A 17,585-nucleotide genomic window follows, 5' to 3' on the forward strand; every position below is an offset into this window, starting at 1 on the left:
CACTTAAGCATGAGAGTACTCATAAATTATGTTTCATATATGTGGAACCTCTTGACATTCAGCATAGGCATTTAGTCACAATGAATGAGCTGTTAGCTCCTGGGTGTGCCTTCTTCCGGAAGACACTGGCAGGGTTCAGGCAGCATTGTCTTATGAGCATGTAATATGTGATTTGTAGAATAAATAGATTAAAAATCTTTTTTATTTCAATAAAAATGACTATCTAATTCTGCTGATTCCCATTTCCTCCTGATTATTTCATAAAAGCTGCTTCCAGTTCTGAATAGCTTTTAATTACTTACTAGTTCTTAAATACTGTTCCCAGAATCACTTGGGTGGCTTAAAAAAAAAAGAAAAAAAAAAAAGCACATTTCTGGGCTCCAAGCCAAACCTATAGAAGCAGACTCTGGGACACAGTGAAAGTTCTTCAGTTGACTTGGATGGCCACCAATGTTGGGTTAGTTTTAGAGGCCCTAGCCCATTTGGTGGCCGCCTTCCCTAACTGCCCTCTCCCCTGAAAAAAGCAGCAGGTAGGTAAGATAGCCCAATGGAATAAAGGTATTATTTTGAAATTGCCAATTTATCGATCCCTGAACCACAAAGTCACTAACTAGAGGGAGAGAACAGGCATGTTTGTGGCTAAAAGGAAGGATGCATTGTAGTTCATCCTGAGTATGTATCTGCTATGTTTTTGCAGCATTGGGCTCTAATGGAAGAGCTAAATCGCAGCAAGAAGGACTTTGAAGCCATCATTCAAGCCAAGAACAAAGAATTAGAGCAGACCAAGGTACTGGAAAGAAGATGGAAGTTTAGAATTTGGTTAGTGCATGCAACTCCGCATTTTCAACAGTGCAAGGGTTGCTATGGAGAATAAAGAGAGAAATTATGGCTGCTCCTTGTCTCTGGGGAAATAATCTATAAAATTATAGAGGCCTATAGCAGGTTCTGCCTGTCAGACAACATCTATTTCCTTCCCTTGTTCAGAAGCAAAATGCTGGGAATAAGGCACTTGCATCCTGCATTCTAGTCCTTTGTCTATGGTGGGTACTCCTTCAGGGTGTGTCACTGATACAGATTGAGGAATATTGTAGTCAAGAAATAGTTCCTCCTGAACTATGTAATTTGAATTACATAAAGTAAAGTGAATTACTTAATGCAATTTCTTCCCATGTCAAATCAGGAGAACTCTTGAATTAGGGGTTATAAACTTAAATGCCCACCAGGGCCAGACTGGTAATCAAAGTGAGTGAAGTGGCCTGAATGTAAGAACACGGTAGGGAGCTGTGCGGGCTGTGGCTTATTGGATGGGGTACTTGCCCACACCCCCATCCCAGGAGGCAACTCTTCTCTGCTCAGCCAATTGTTGCCATCCAGAAGTGCAGGCCCAGTGTTGTCAGATCTTCTGATTTTTCCACAGCAGATGAAAGTCCAAATGTTTAAGTGAAATATCCCAAATTTTAAATATTGGCAACAACTTCAGCTTTTTGTGTGTGTTTTCTTTAATATGAAGGCCAAACTAAACAAGTCTGCAGGGTGGATCCAGTCCACAGGCCACCAATTTGTAACCTCTGACTTGAAATTAATACCTGAGTCTGACTGCATCTGTCATCCCACCCCCTCCATGTACCAACCTAGAACTGAAGGAGGGACTTGTTTTAGCTGGTTTGATTTCCTGTTTAAATCACATAATACCTTCCTCTCCAACCTCCAAGAAACTGCCACATCTTTTTAAACCCAGTGATTCATAAGTTCTCAGGGAATTTGACTATGGTTAGAAATGGGTCCAGACCTTCTTCACTGCCCTAAGCAGTCTGCCAGTCTTTGCTTTGAGTGGAAAAGAAAATAAAACAATTAAAAATGAGCCAGCCACTCAAATATACCTCAAATGGCCTATCCTCTCCCCCTCAGGGGCTCTTAATGCTTTTTGTTTTGGGGGTGAAGTGCTAAAATAAATGTCTGCTTCAAGAGAGCATACCTAGGAGCCTCCTTAAAAAGTGTGTCCACACGCAGTCTGACCTCTTGGGGAAAGCCGGGGAGATGGTACTGCAGGCCTCTGCAGGAGTGGGAAGTGGCAGGTATCATAGAGCATGGAGCCTGAAGGTAATTCAAGAGGCCTCTCTCCAGCCTTCTGCCTCCAGAGGTGTACCTTACTTTATAGAAAAGGCAGCTGCAAAGAACACAGCAACTTTATAACTAATCCAAGTTTCCTGCCTCTGGACTATTCATGCCTCTTTTCTTGTCCAGTGAGTTTTTAATTGTTTGGGATAATCTTATGTAATGTCTGAACTACAGCTTGCTATAAACTACTTAATGTCCCATCTGGTCTTGGGTGGTTGGTGTGGTTAGTATGTCACCTGCATTTTTCTCATTTGATTAATTTTGGGGAAGGAGACAGAATCTGCAATGCAAATACTGGAAAAGTGGTGTTTTAGTCCATTCAGGCTACTACAAAAAAGACCCATAAACTGCGTAGCTTAAAAACAACAGAAATTTATTTCTCACAGTACTGGAGGTTGGGAAATCCAAGTTCAAGATGCTGGCATATTTGGTGTCTGGTGAGGGCTGTCTTCTGATTCGTAGATGGGAGTCTTGCCATGTCTGTCCCTACATGGCGAAAGGGGCAAATGAGCTCTCCTTGGGCCCCTTTAAGGCTACTAACCCCATTTATGAGCATGGAGCCCTCATGACCTAGTCACCTCCCAAAGGGCCCACCTCTTAATACCGTCACGTTTGAAAATAAGTTTCAACATGGGAATTTGGGAGGAAGCACAAACATTCAGACCATAGCAAGTAGGGAGAGGAAAGAAAGGAGGTTAGTGCTCTGTATTAGAAAACAATTATTGAGAAACAATAAGCCTTAGGGAAAGTGTTCTATTCTTAATGTTGCTGCACCAGAATGAATCACTCATTAAGACTGAATCCTCTTCTAAATAATTGACCCTGCTCCCTGTCCCATTTTGCATTTTTGTTGGTTCTCTGAATGACAGGTAGGATTGTGTGTCTTGCAGGAAGAGAAGGAGAAGGTGCAAGCACAGAAGGAAGAAGTTCTTAGCCACATGAATGATGTGCTAGAGAATGAGCTCCAATGTATTATTTGTTCAGAATACTTCATTGAGGTAATTATGAACAGTTGCTCACCTCTTCTTTTTTTTTTTTTTTTTTTTTTTGAGACAGAGTCTCACTCTGTCAACCCAGGCTGGAGTGCAGTGCCACGATCTCGGCTCACTGCAACCTCCACTTCCTGGGCTCAAGCAGTTCTTGTGCCTCAGCCTCCCAAGTAGCTGGGTCCCTTACAGGCACATGCCACCATGCCTGTCTAAGCTTTTGTATTTTTAGTAGACATGGGGTTTTGCCATGTTGGCTAGGCTGGTCTCGAACTCCTGACCTCAGGTGATCTGCCCACCTCAGCCTCCCAAAGTGCTGGGATTACAGGTGTGAGTCACCACACCCAGCTGACCCCTTCTTATTCTCCCAACCCTGAATGAAGCCTGGGCTACACAGGCTGCTTCTACTATAGGGGAACATTCTGAAGAGATTTTCTTCCAGGAACTTATAACTATTTGATTTCAAAGTCACCTCTAGAGATGACCACCTCTTATTTGTTTTTATAATCTTCTTTCCCTTCACTGTCCTTTTTTGGCATTTCATCTGTTCTTAAATGTTTATTTGGTATGATTAACATTTTGAGCTGCAATGAAGCCTTTATCTCTTTGTTGTTGAGGAGAAAACAGGGCCAAATTAGATTTTGGAAGTATCAGAATAAAGCTGCTCAATAAAAGCTATTCTTTCTTTACTCAGAATGGGCACAATGCCAAGAATATGCTTATAGTGCAACCTTTTAAATGAGGGGGTAAACGTCATTAAAATGTGGTCACTTTGGGAATTTAGGGCCCAAGTTGAATATATTTCAGGGACTCTGAGGCTCCTTATTTAAATGAAACCTCTACCATTTGTTAGCCTATCATATTTTTGCACTGGCTTATTTATTTATTTGACAAATTCTGCTGTTTGTGACCAGTTCACCTTAGACCACAAATGTTAAATTCAAGTTGCTAAATGACAGTGCTATTCAGACTCCTTTAAAAAGAAGGCCAGGTGCAGTGGCTCACACCTGTAATCCCAGCACTTTGGAAGGCCGAGGCAAGAAGATCACCTGAGGTTAGGAGCTCGAGACCAGACTGGCCAACATGGTGAAACACCATCTCTACTAAAACTACAAAAATTAGCCAGACATGGTGGTGTGTGCATGTAGTCCCAGCTAGTCGGAAGGCTGAGGCAGGAGAATCACTTCAATTTGGGAGGCGGAGGCTACAGTGAGCCGAGATCACGCCACTGCACTCCAGCCTGGGTGACAGAGCAAGGCATGAAAAAAAAGAAAAAGCGAAAGAAAAATGTAGGCCGGGTGCAATGGCTCATGCCTATAATCCGAGCACTTTGGGAGGCCAAGGTGGGCGGATCACCTGAGGTCAAGAGTTCAAGGTCAGCCTGGTCAACATGGCAAAACCCCGTCTTTACTAAAAATACAAAAATTAGCCAAGCATGGTGGCATGCACCTGTAATCCCAGCTACTCGGGAGGCTGAGGCAGGAGAATTGCTTGAACCCAGGAGGCAGAGCTTGCAGTGAGCCGATATCGCACCACTGCACTCCAGCATGGGTGACAGAGCGAGACTCCGTCCTAAAAAAAAAAAAAAAAAAAAAAAGAAAAACACATATACACACAGCTTTCTTTTCTCAGGTGATCTTTAGGGAAGTTGGGTCTGTTAGCCTCTTGAAAAATCTCTCCTGGGCAGAACTGTTTCTTTTGCTCTGGGTCCGTTTAGACTTCAGATCGTAACTTCTCCCATAATTTCTAGTCATCTGATTCTCTACTTTGGAGAAGTTCTATGTTGTTTTGACAGGGCTTATGGACTCTATAAGAGGAAGACAAGGAACGGGGGTTGAAATAAATGATGAGTTAGCCAACCTGGAGCATCTGCAGAGACACATAAGACATAAACAACTTGACCTGTGTTTTGTTTACAGAATACTGTCTTACCTACTCTACTGGTCACCTCTTAAAATTCGTCTCAGAAATATGTTTTATTTTATTTATTTATTTATTTATTTATTTATTTATTTATTTTTGAGACAGAGTCTCACTGTGTCGCCGAGGCTGGAGTGCAGTGGCGCAATCTCGGCTCACTACAGCCTCCTCCTCCTGGGTTCATGTGATCCTGCCTCAGCCTCCCGAGTGGCTGGGACTACAGGCACCCGCCACCACACCCGGCTAATTTTTTTGTATTTTTAGTAGAGATGGGATTTCATCATGTTGGCCAGGCTGGTCTCGAACGCCTGACCTCAGGTGATCTGCCTGCCTCGGCCTCCCAAAGTGCTGGGATTACAGTGAGCCTGGCCAGATGCTTCATTTTTATCAGATAGGTTTTCAGTACTGTTTATGAGAGCTTGTCTCATGTAATAAACACAACGTTTCCTAGCTTCTGTGCTCAACTTGGCATTTGAAAAATACGTAATACTTGTGTTATTTTGCGCTGTTATCCTAAGAGCAGGAATGAGCATTTTTGAGCCTCAGAAAAAGTTGTATCTTAGGAGATGTACATAAACAAGAGTAACAAAGAAAAAGGTTTGTATTCTTCTGAGTGAAAAGGGCTCAGGCAGAAATTGACCAGAGGGATTACTCAGAGGAGCCCCACAAATACAGGTTTCCTTTTGCTTTCTCTCTTCATTGGCACATTACTTAGATATTCAGGCGTTGTCAATGAACCCACTACATTTTTACTTTTTTAGTTTCTTTTTTTGCCCAGCATTTTTAGTTGCCTTCTATATTATTTTACTTTTTTAGTTTTAGAGATGATATCTTATATAATTCTGTATACTTAATATTTAGTATGTGTTCCCTTTCATATGTTAATTAGCAAGACATAAATTTGTTTTTCTTTTTAAAAAATTTGTTTTATAAAAGCATCAGATTGGTGGAAAATAATACTTTTTATTGTTTGTTTTTGTTTGTTTGTTTGTTTTTTTCCAGACAGTGTCTCACTCTGTCGCCCAGGCTGGAGTGCAGTAACGCCATCATGGCTCACTGCAGCCTCTAGCTCCCAGGCTCCAGTGATCCTCCCACCCCAGCCTCCTGAGTAGCTGGGACTACAGACTGTGCCACCATGCCTGGCTATTTTTTTTTTCCTTTTTTTGTAGAGATAGGGTTTCATCATGTTTCTCAGACTGGTCTCAAATTCCTGGGCTCAAGCAGTCCACCTTCTTCAGCTCCCCAAGTGCTGGGATTACAGGTGTAAGCATTCACGCACTTAATAGTCCTACTCATATCCAATAACATTTTGTTTGCAAGGTGGCCAGCCCACATTGGGAGTGTGGTCTAAGTTGGTGGACTGAAAAAGACAAATCAGCCTGCCTGGAACCTGAGTCTGTGACCTTAACTTTAAGAAAAGAATTGTCTAACATAAAGCTTAAAATTTCCCAACCCAGGCCGGGCGTGGTGGCTCACACTTGTAATCCCAGCACTTTGGGAGGCCGAGGCGGGCAGATCACGAGGTCAGGAGATCGAAACCATCCTGGCTAACACGGTGAAACCCCGTCTCTATTAAAAATACAAAAAATTAGCCAGGTGTGGTGGCGGGCGCCTGTACTCCCAGCTACTCTGGAGGCTGAGGCAGGAGAGTGGCGTGAACCCAGGAGGCGGAGCCTGCAGTGAGCCAAGATCGTGCCACTGCACTCCAGCCTGGGGGACAGAGTGAGACTCCGTCTCAAAAAAAAAAAATAATAATTTCCCAACCCTAAAAATGATTTCTGCCTCTGTCACCCTGGCCGGAGTGCAGTGGTGTGATTTTGTCTCACTGCAACCTCTATCTCCTGGGTTCAAACAATTCTCGTGCCTCAGCCACCCGAGTAGCTGGGATTACAGGTGTGCACCACTGTGACTGGCTAATATTCGTATTTTTAGTAGAGACGAGGTTTTACCACGTTGCCCAGGCTGGTCTCAAACTCCTGACCTCAGGTGACCCACCCACCTTGGCCTTCCAAAGTGCCAGGATTACAGGCATGAGCCATCATGCCCGGCCCAACCCCAAGAATGGTTCTGATACTCTTTATAAGCCCTTAAGATGGGATTGTTGTTAATTTTCCATTTGGCCTTTGAAATTCACTCCTGTCCTAACTTTGAGATCACAAGCATCCTGAGAAAGTAAGCATGAAAGTTCTGATATGTGTGTCCACATTCCTATTGTAGGCTGTCACCTTGAACTGTGCCCACAGTTTCTGCTCCTACTGTATCAATGAATGGATGAAGCGGAAGATAGAATGCCCCATTTGTCGGAAAGACATTAAGTCCAAAACATACTCTTTGGTTCTGGACAATTGCATTAATAAGATGGTAAATAATCTGAGCTCAGAAGTGAAAGAACGACGAATTGTTCTCATTAGGGAACGAAAAGGTGAGTGGGTGTGAGAATTCCTACCCCTCAAGAAAGGACTTATTTACTTCCAAACTTCAACAAATATTTTTGGAAAGAGAAAGAGTCAGATAAACAATTCTTGAACTAGGGAAGAGATGGAATAAATGGGGAGGAGTAAAGGGAGTTAAAGATAATACATGAGAGGAAGAGTTGAGATAGAATTAACCGCAACTGTTACTTGAGCAGCAGGGAAGTGGGAGGCTAAGTATGTGTGCCTTGGTTGTGGGGGGATAAAATAAAGATGTGATTTAAAAAAATAACACACAGTCAGACGTTTTGCTGTACCAGTCACTAGATGGTGCTGTTGTCAAGACACTTCAGTTGCTGTCCAGGTGTTGAAAAAACCTTGAGTTATAAATACAGTGAGTTATAAATAGGATAGTAGGGCCAGGAATCTGATGCTGACTTGCAAGCACCTGTGGTTTGAAACTGGCCCTCTGCTGGTCAGGCAGAATGGAGGCAGCAGGCTTGTCACAGAGGCTGAGCAGGAGCCTCTTATGCCCAAGGAAGACATTCTGACCTGTGGGAGGGCAGAGTAGACTTTGAAAGTTGGTTCTTTGGAACTGAAGTTTTACCACTTTACTGACAGCTGTATGCTACTGGGTTTTGTGCCTAAATTTAAGCCCCCACAGATTTTCACTTCCAAGAGCTACTTGATCTGACAGAATCCCATTGTTCTTCCTTTTCACCTCCCATCACTCCATAAGCATTTACAGGAATACTACACTAGGCATCAGGAGAAAAAGATAAATAAGACATTATCTCAGCCCTTACGGCACAAACAGTCTGGCGGAGGAGATAGAAAGGCAAGTAGATAGTGTGATGAGTTCCTTATCAGGGTGCTATGAAACTTCAAAGGAAGGGACACACCTGATTTGGCCTGGGGAGGTGCAGGTATGGGAAAAAGCTTCATCAAGGAAATGACATTTGAATGAGCCATAAAGGTTCCCTAGGAGGTTAGCTTTCTAAGCAGAGGCAGTAGCACAAGCAAAACACAGAGGCATGAGAAGCAGTGACCTGTCCTGCCCCAGTTCCCAGTGTGGCCCACACAAGACATAATATTCACATGATGTCAAGGCTTAGAAAGTATCTACGGAGGCTTTGTGAATTTTTTTTCTTCCCTCTTTCCCTTTTTGAGAGGAGCAGTGATCTGGGAATCCAGATTTGGCCAAGATCAGCTGAGTCGGGGGACGGGGTTGGGGGGTGGACCTAGGGACACCCATGGGCTTTCTTCGCCCAGTCTACCACCTAAGTTCCTTCCCTGCAATCTAAGCATGGCAAATGGCTTCACAAAACATCAGGGAAAGAAAAGGCTGGGCACGGTGGCTCATGCCTGTAATCCCAGCACTTTGGGGGGCCAAGGTGGGCAGATCACGAGGTCAGGAGTTCAAGACCAGCCTGGCCAACATGGTGAAAGCCCATCTCTACTAAAAATACAAAAATTAGCCGGGCGTGGTGGCGCACACCAGTAGTCACAGCTACTCAGGAGGCTGAGGCAAGAGAATCGTTTGAACCTGGGAGGCAGAGGTTGCAGTGAGCCAAGATCGCACCACTGCACTCCAGCCTGGATGACAGAGCGGGACTCTGTCTCAAAAAAAAAAAAAAAAAAAAAAAGGAAAGAAGGGCCCTGGGCCCTGTGTCCTAAGTTTACGTCTGACTCCTATTACACAGAGTTAATTCTGCAGAGTAATAGATCCCCCTTTTCTCTCCAAAGGCTGAAGAGGGTGTCTCTCACTTTTTTTGGTAACACTAGGGGGCTACACAGTAAAATGAGTCAGCTTCCCTGTTACATGCATTGGCTGGGAGCAGTTCTGGCACCCATCTTGGTTTCTGTAGTTATCACACTGAATGCAGCTTTGAAGTTTTCTCTAGAGACAGACAGGTTTTCTGAGACCTGATTTAGGGAAAGACATGCCAGAGCTATCAACAGCTTCACTGGGTTTAGAGAAAATTCTCAGTTTAAATACCAACCTTCCTTCCATATTCCAGGGCCAATTGAAAGCTGGTTTAATCCCTGTTGGATGGGAATTTTTAAAAAGGACCAAATTTAGGATCTGGAAACTAGGATTGGCATGCCTGTAATTGTCAGAGTCCCATCACTGCAGGCCCTGGAGCAGGAATTGCTCTTATAAATTCAGAGGAGACCTGCCTGCCTGTGGCCACAGGGTGTTGCCCATGCAGACATGCCTGTATTCTGATTTCACCAAGAACAGCCTCACTTCTAGGCCTCCTGGGCTGGTTGTTGAAGTTTCATATGTCAGTGGGAGGAGTAGAGTCTCATGACTGATTAGCCATTGATCACTTGTGTGAGACCAGAGGAGAGGAAGAGGATGGGAATGTTAGGATGCTGGGTCCTGAGTTGGAGATGGATGCTCTGGAGCTAGGACAGATAACAGACATTCAGTAAGTCTTGTATCATGAGTCACTGTGGCTCTCTGGGATATTGACATGAGATTTTTTCTGAATGGAAAGGTTTTTTTTGAAATCCCCTATAGAGTATCTCCCTCTGGAGCTGGTGAGGTGAGAGAGCAGTCTTCTGTCAGCTGCTCCCCTCCCGTTTCTTCCCTTCTCATTCGATGTTAGTTGGTTGACAAGAGTGTTAAAACTCTTGTGTTTTGCTTTTCCTAGCGGTTTCTTTGGGTTGTACTCAGAAAAAAACAAGCAATGTAGAAATAAAATCTCCTTGGTCCTTTAGAACAGTGATTTTCAACCAAGGGGCTTTTTCAAACTACATTCCTTAGCTCCCTTGCTACTATTTTTTTTTTTTTTTTTTGAGGCGGTGTCTTGCTTTGTTGCCCAGGCTGAAAGGCTGAAGTTTAATGGCGCAATTTTGGCTCACTGCAACCTCTCCCTCCCGGGTTTAAGTGATTCTCCTCCCTCAGCCTCCTGGGTAGCTGGGATTACAGGTCACGCCACCACGCCCAGCTCATGTTTGCATCTTTAGTAGAGACGGGGTTTTACTGTGTTGGCCAGGCTGGTCTCCCAACTCCTGACCTCAGGTGATATACCCCCCTCAGCCCCCCAAAGTGCTGGGATTACAGACATGAGCCACTGCGCCTGGCCCCTTGCTGCTGTAATAGTGAATTGTGGCTACTAGTGAGAGTGTGCCATGGCCTTCATGTGTGCTGAGGTGGGGAGAGGCATTTGTGAACTATTGTGTGAATCTGTGACACAAAGACCCCTCCAGAGGTTGGGGGTGTCTGGGAAGATGGATCCAGGTCAGACCACATGGCCTGTATCTCTTGCCAGCTTCTTATAGGCTAAGTAGAGGGTGGACCTAACACAGGGCAGGAGAAACTGGCAAAGCCCAGGCTCTGAAGAGTATCCATCAGCCCACCTGTAAGGCTTTCCCTGATATTGCCCATCCTCCTTTGCTGAAAGACAGCCTTTTAAAGGGATGTTTGAGGGAGTGGCAGCAGTAATCCTCTCTCTTCCAGAGAGAATACTTGTTAGCAGGTAGTTGTAACCTACTCAGTCCTGTCCCTGGAGAATCAGGGTCATTTGCATGAAGTCAGCATTTCTGCCTGCCTTGTATAAGACAGTGTTTGTCTAAGGGGAAATGGATCTTGGCAAGGTCAGGATGAGGCGGGAGTGTCCACATGCTTGTACTCAGATAGTATATAACACTGCATTCTTAAGATTTTTTTTTTTTTGAGACGGCGTTTCGCTCTTGTTGCCCAGGCTGGAGTGCAATGGCGCGATCTCGGCTCACCACAACGTCCGCCTCCCGGGTTCAAGCAATTCTTCTGCCTCACCCTCCCAAGTAGCTGGGATTACAAGCATGTGCCATCATGCCTGGCTAATTTTGTATTTTTAGTAGAGATGGGGTTTCTCCATGTTGGTCAGGCTGGTCTTGAACTCCCGACCTCAGGTGATCCGCCCACCTCTGCCTCCCAAAGTGCTGGGATTACAGGCGTGAGCCACCGCGCCTGGCTCTTAAGATTTTTTTACTTTAAACAATGTATGCAGGGCGGGCGCTGTGGCTCACGGCTGTAATCCCAGCACTTTGGGAGGCTGAGGGGGCGCGGATCATGAGGTCAGGAGTTTGAGACCAGCCTGACCAACATGGTGAAACCCCATCTCTACTAAAAATACAAAAATTAGCCGGGCGTGGTGGTGCACACCTGTAATCCCAGCTACTCAGGAGGCTGAGGCAGGAGTATTGCTTGAACCTGGGAGGCTGAGGTTGCAGTGAGCCGAGATCATGCCACTGCACTCCAGCCTGGGCAGAGTGAGACTTTGTCTCAAAAAAACAAAAAAGAAGAAGAAAAGAAAAAGTATGCTTTGCAAAATTGTAATGGGATAGAACAAAGTTATAATGGGATAGTAAGATTATTGTTACTAGAAGCTTTTTAATTTCTCTATCACCACTTCCCTATTCATCTCCCTTTTTTCCTTCTCTTCTTTTGTGTCCTAGTATCCTTCCTTATCATCAAAATGTAGTTTTTCCTCTGTTTAATTTCTTTCCCTTGTCATTTTTTTTTTTTTTTTTTTTTTTTGAAAAAGGCTGGCGTGCAGTGGCATGATCACGGCTCGCTGTAGCCTCGGCCTTCTGGGTTCAGGTAATCCTCTTACCTCAGCCTCCCAAGTAGCTGGGACCACAGGCATGTGCCACCACACCCAGCTAATTTTTTGTATTTTTTGTAGAGATGGGATTTCACCATGTTGCCCAGGCTGATCTTGAACTCCTGAGCTCGAGCAATCCACCCGCCTCAGCCTCCCAAAGTGCCAGGATTACAGGTGTGAGCCACTGTGCCTGGCCTAATTTTTTTCCCCTATCACTCTTATTGGCACCTCAGAATACACAGTTTGAAATGACAAGGGCATCATAGGAACTATTCACCTAGTGAAACTTAGTAGAAGTCTGCTGTGGGATTAATTGGACTGTATGGAGTAGCAACCCAGGAAGTCCTAGAACCTTGAATTCTTTATTGTCTCTGTAATCCTTGTGATTTCCGAATGGTCCTTCCATCTGGAGGTCAAAAGGCTGTTCTGTGACTTTGTGCTCTGTGGTAGAGTGTCTTCTCCCTTTCACCAAAAGCTACTACCGCCCTGCAGGCACCCGGAAAAGTTTTCACAGCTTAGGAGAGTGGACTTCCTAGATGCTATTAATCATCTTTCAGTACACCCTAAATGTATGGAAGATTGAGTTTGAGGGAACCATGCATGCCAGAGTTGAGAGATCCAGCGCTGACTTTGACTGCTGGGCTACAATAGCTTTAAATACACCCTGAGGAGTCCAATGCAGGAGAGTCAGTGACTCCAATGAGCCCCGCACCATGTTGTACTGAAAGTGAAAATCAGTGCTTGCTGGCCATGGTGGGATCCCATCGCTGCTGGAGGCTGCAGCCCAGCTATCAGCCCACCAGCCTAGCTTGTCCATCAGGCTGGGAAAAGGGCCTGGAGATGGAACATGAGCAGTTCTGGCCATCTCTGGTGTTTAGCAGGAGACACTTCAGATTGTTCATTGCTATTTCCCACAGTAAAATTTTCTCCTGCCCTTTTTTGATTTTTAGTGATAACACAGTTATTTTGGCCCTCTAAAAAATGGATCCTCCTTCCCTCCTAATGTGTAATTTTATGGATTTTCATACCTACTTCCAGGAATGTCTATTGTAGGAGACTACCTGTGCAAATATAGAGTAGCGTCATTAACCAAAGCAGCTTTTCTTTGAGTTTCTTGGTTAGCCCTAGATGAACACTGAGTATTTTTAGAGCAAGCTCAAATAAGTTGATATTCTATGAACTAATCATAGAGAATGGCTGATTATACCTTATCAGCTGGATATATATTCGGTCCAACTGCCTACTGCTATGGTTCTTAAGAAATCTGATATAACTAGACATGCTCCTTTTCCTGGCTAGGGCTTCTACTTCAGTTACTTTCTGTATCCTGGAGAGTTTGGACTGCTTTTACCCTTGTCTCATTAAACTTGAACCAGAACCAACCCCAAAGAAATATCTCTTCCTTGCTTCCTTTCTTCTGGGTCTTTCCTTTTTTTCTATCGCCCAGGCTGAGTGCAGTGGCATGATCTCAGCTCACTGCAAACCTCCGCCTCCTGGGCTCAAGCATCCTCCCATCTCAGCCTCCCTAGTAGCTGGGGCTACAGGTGTGCGCCACCATGCCTGGCTAATTTTTTGTATTTTCTGTAGAGATGGGGTTTCATTATGTCGCCTGGGCTGGTCTTGAACTCCTGGGCTCATAGGATCAGCCCACCTCAGCTTCCCACAGTGCTGGGGTTATAGGCATGAGCCACCATGCCCAGTCCTGGGTCTTTCCTTTTTCTTAGCACCTACTAAATGCTAAGTGCTTGGGGATGAAAGCAAAGAGGGCATGTGCAGCCTCTCCCCTCATGGAACTTTTGCTCTAAGTGCAGGCCCTAGGCTCCTTATAGTAAAGTCCTACAATATGAGAAATAAAGGGTGCTAAGTCAAGGAAAGGCTTCCCTGAGTCAGTGAAGGACATGGAGTGCATTTTAGGTGAAAGGACAAGAAGCAAAAGCAAGGGGTTTTTAGAGGCTGAGAAAAGTACAGAGTGCTAGAGAGAATATTGAGCATTCAGCCTGGAAAAGTCGGCAGGACTGGGTCATGCAGGGTGTTACAGACATGTTGCAGAGTTAGTCTAGGGGCAGGGGGAAACTATCAGAAGATATGAAGTGGAGATCTGACTGTTGATGTTTGTGTTTTTCTGGATAGGTTAGTCTGGCTGTAGTGAAGAGACGACATGGTGCTGGGAACAAGAATAAAGGCAGTAATCATGGCCAGTGATGATGGTGACTAGGTTAGAGAAGTAGCAGCAGGGATGGCCAGAGTGGATAGATTCAAGAGGTAGTTAAGGAGGTAGAATCCACAGGTCTGTGGGACTGATGTGCTGTGGGGACTGCAAGGGATCTCAGATCATGTCTAGGTTTCTTTCTATTGGTGCACCTGAGTTGATGATGATGCATTTACTAAAATAGGAGTAGTTGGAGCAGACAAATTTAGTTTTCAACTGGAAAGTTTAAGGCACCTGAGGACATCAACGGAGCTGTTCAGTGGTTATTTGAATGTGTGGATCTGGAGCCTGAAGGACAGGCCAAGTTGAGATTCTAGGTTTGGGGATCGTGAGCCATGGAAGTGGATGAACCACTGTTACCCTCTCTGTGGTATTAAGAGCCAAAGGGCAAGTTCTTAGCCATGAGAAACACCAACATTAGGGGATGAGTAGTAGAAGAGGGGCCTGCAGGGCAGACTGATGAATGGCCAAAGAGAGAGATGGAAAAAGAGGGATGTGGGGCAGGCAGAGCTGGCACATGCCTGTCCTCACAGCTACTTAGGAGGCTGAGGTGAGAGGATCACTTGAAGCCAGGAGTTCAAGACCAGCCTGGGCAACATAGTGAGACCCCCATCTCAAAAAAAAAAATTAGGCATGGTGGCACATGCCTGTGATCCCACCTACTCAGGAGGCTGAGGCTGGAGCATCCCTTGAACCCAGGAGTTTAAGTCTCCAGTAAGCTGTGACTGTGCCACTGTACTCCAGCCTGGGCAAAAGAGCCAGACCCCATCTCTTAAAAAAAAAAAAAAAAAAAAAGACATTACATGGTGTCCTTTGAGCCTTCCTGGCCACACTCTTGTCTAGGATAGATCCCCCTCATTACATTGCCCTATTATTTCTTTGAAAGCATTTACCAGATTGAAATAATATTTGTTAGTGTACTCTTGCCTCTAGATTTCTGAACTCCTTGAGGGCAGGAATTTTATCTTTCTCCTTGTAGTATTTTCAGGGCATTGAAGAGTGTTTGGCACATGGTAGCTCTTCAGTAAATATGTGTTTATGAAGAGTTATAAAGTGAGAAGTCAGCGTTTGAAATGCTGCTGAGACATTAAACAAGATAAGGATGAAAAATTGCCCACCGAGTGTGCAGGCATGTGGGATATCGGTGACTTTATCTAGTATAAGTTGTGGGGGATGGTGGAGTCAGAAGTCAGTTTACAGTGATTGGGGAGTGAGTATGAGGTGAGGAAGTACGGAAAGAATAGATAACTTCTTCACAAAATTTGGCTGTGACTAAGATGGGGAGGACCACCACCAAAAGAAGGCTGTATTTGGAGGAGGAAGTAGGGTGAAATGGGGTTTTTGTTGTTTTTTAAAGACAAGAGATTCGAGCATGTTCAATTGCATATTGAAAGGAGCCTGTACAGAAGGGCATGCTGGAAAGCCAAGATAGCAGGTAGGGCATGACTTGTTGGAAAGCAGGGGAAGACAGGGAGTACAGAGCTCAGAAAGCAATTAGTCTTTAAGAGGAGAAGGGTGCATTCTTTGTTTTATAGAAAGAAGAGTATCGTGGGGGGGTGGGGCAAGGAAGTTTGCTTGAGGGGTGTCCAGAGAATTTCTTTCTTGTGGCTTCTGTATTCTTCTGTGAGCTAATAGTTGAGGCTGTTAGCTAAGAGGGAGGGAACCCCACTTGGTTCTCTCTCTCCAAGGCTGAGGGCATGCCCAGCCCCAAGGCCCACCACCTCAAAGGCTACCCAGAAGTGGGAGACGAATAACTTCTGTAGTCCTTTCAATCCCCCTACCAAAGCATTCCAGAATTCAGTCTCAGAGAAAGGGGACAATTTGGTTGGTGACTTTATTGTGCCTTTGGCATAGGCCAGGATTCCCACAAGGAAGCGGACTATTGGAAAAGCCTGGAGGCTAGTAAGTAAACAGCCTTTCTTGTCCCCTCCCTCTCTGAACACAGGAAGAATTCCCGCCTCTCCCTGCCTATTCCTGTATATAATTCATTCCTTTCTTTAACATCTTTAACAGATATATTGAGGGCCAGATTTGTGCTAGGCACTGTTCTAGATGCTGAGAATGTAAAAAGTGAAAATCTAAGTTAGATGTAATTCATGCTATGGAGAAAAGCAAGAAGGGGAGAAGGGGTGATGGTGAAAGCCTTGGCAATTCTTGATAGGGTAATCAAGGAAGGCACCTCTGAGCAGGAACTATTTGAGGGAAGCTCTGAAGGAGGCGGCCATGCTGCCATGTAGGGAAAGAGGGAATGGTAAGGGGGAGCATGCTGGTATGTGGGAGGGGCAGCAAGGAGGCTAGTGCTGGGGAGTGGAGTGAGCGCTGGGGAGTGGGTAGGAGAGGAAGCTTGAGCAAGACGCAGATTTTGTAGGGCTTTGTAGGCCTTTGAAAGGACTTTGACTTTAACTCTTACTGTGAGAGGAATGAGGAGTGGGCTTTGAGCAGAGAGTGACATGATCTGACTTCTGTTTTCTCAGTTCGCTATGGCTGCTGTGTGAGGAAGAGACAGGGTGGCGAGGCTGGAAGCAGGGAGTCCACGGAAGGGAAATACAGGCTCCTCATTTATTTATTTCTCTTCTTTTTCTCCAAAGCAAAGAGATTGTTCTGAAGACCGTGCTCTAAGGGCATTTGAAAGACTGCCAGGCAGTGCGAGCCTGAGATGGTCTGGAGGATTCTCTCTAGCCGTGACTCCGCTGCTCTGAAGGTCAACTGAGAAGTCTTGTGGGACAGAGACTTGAGTTAGGAAGCCCTCAGTCACTTGCCTTCCACGGTGGCCAGCCCTGCTGCCATCATTGGCTGAAGCACCACCAGGATTCACGGCACCCAACTGCTTCATCAGGGTACTTCGTAGACTCTGCCTCACTACATGTCGAAAGAGTTATTTGAGTTCTCTTCTGTTTTTTTTTAATTTGTTGTTGTTACTGTTTTGATACCTCGGAAACACCTCTGTTGACAGTTGTTTTGAATAGGTTGGGTGTACCCCATGGCTGCCTCTGAAGGCAGTGTCTATTTTGAGAGGATGGCTTACCTCTTCTTTGTGAAAATACTATCTCATTTCCTGGAAATAAATTGTAAAACCTGTCAGTTGCTCAGCTGGGCTTTGGTGTATTTACCTTCCTTCCCTTCCTGCTCCCAGACAGTCTCACAAGTAAACACCAGCAGCTCATAGATTACAACCAAGAAAGTGACTGTATCAGATGATAGACTTCAAGTGAATGTCAGCCTAAGAGGCCAAGCTGCAGATCATGGCAACAGATGAGCTCTGTTAACCCCCTGACTGTCGTGTTTCCTTTTTATTACAGAGGTGGGTCACTGTTTACCTTGTTTCAGGGGTGGGAGGAACTCC

The 17,585-nt window shown here is 45.0% G+C and overlaps 1 protein-coding gene across 5 annotated transcripts in view; it reads left to right on the forward strand.

Moving 5' to 3' along the window:
• Positions 1-17,331, forward strand: part of RNF8 (ring finger protein 8) — a 37,302-nt gene extending 19,971 nt beyond the window's left edge. For 3 of the 5 annotated variants that reach the window (XM_004043942.5, XM_063707574.1, XM_055390316.2), the window contains exons 5-8: positions 698-787; positions 3,009-3,116; positions 7,242-7,446; positions 16,831-17,331. In XM_004043942.5, the coding sequence (XP_004043990.3) occupies positions 698-787; positions 3,009-3,116; positions 7,242-7,446; positions 16,831-16,847 (420 nt within the window). In that variant the 3' untranslated portion in view covers positions 16,848-17,331. The remainder of the gene's footprint in view (positions 1-697; positions 788-3,008; positions 3,117-7,241; positions 7,447-16,830) is intronic. The other 2 variants (XM_004043943.5, XM_019029905.4) reach the window with 2 other exon arrangements.
• The last annotated feature ends 254 nt before the right edge of the window (positions 17,332-17,585 follow it).

Source organism: Gorilla gorilla, chromosome 5 (genome assembly GCF_029281585.2).
Source record: "Gorilla gorilla gorilla isolate KB3781 chromosome 5, NHGRI_mGorGor1-v2.1_pri, whole genome shotgun sequence".
NCBI classification, from domain to species: domain Eukaryota; kingdom Metazoa; phylum Chordata; class Mammalia; order Primates; family Hominidae; genus Gorilla; species Gorilla gorilla.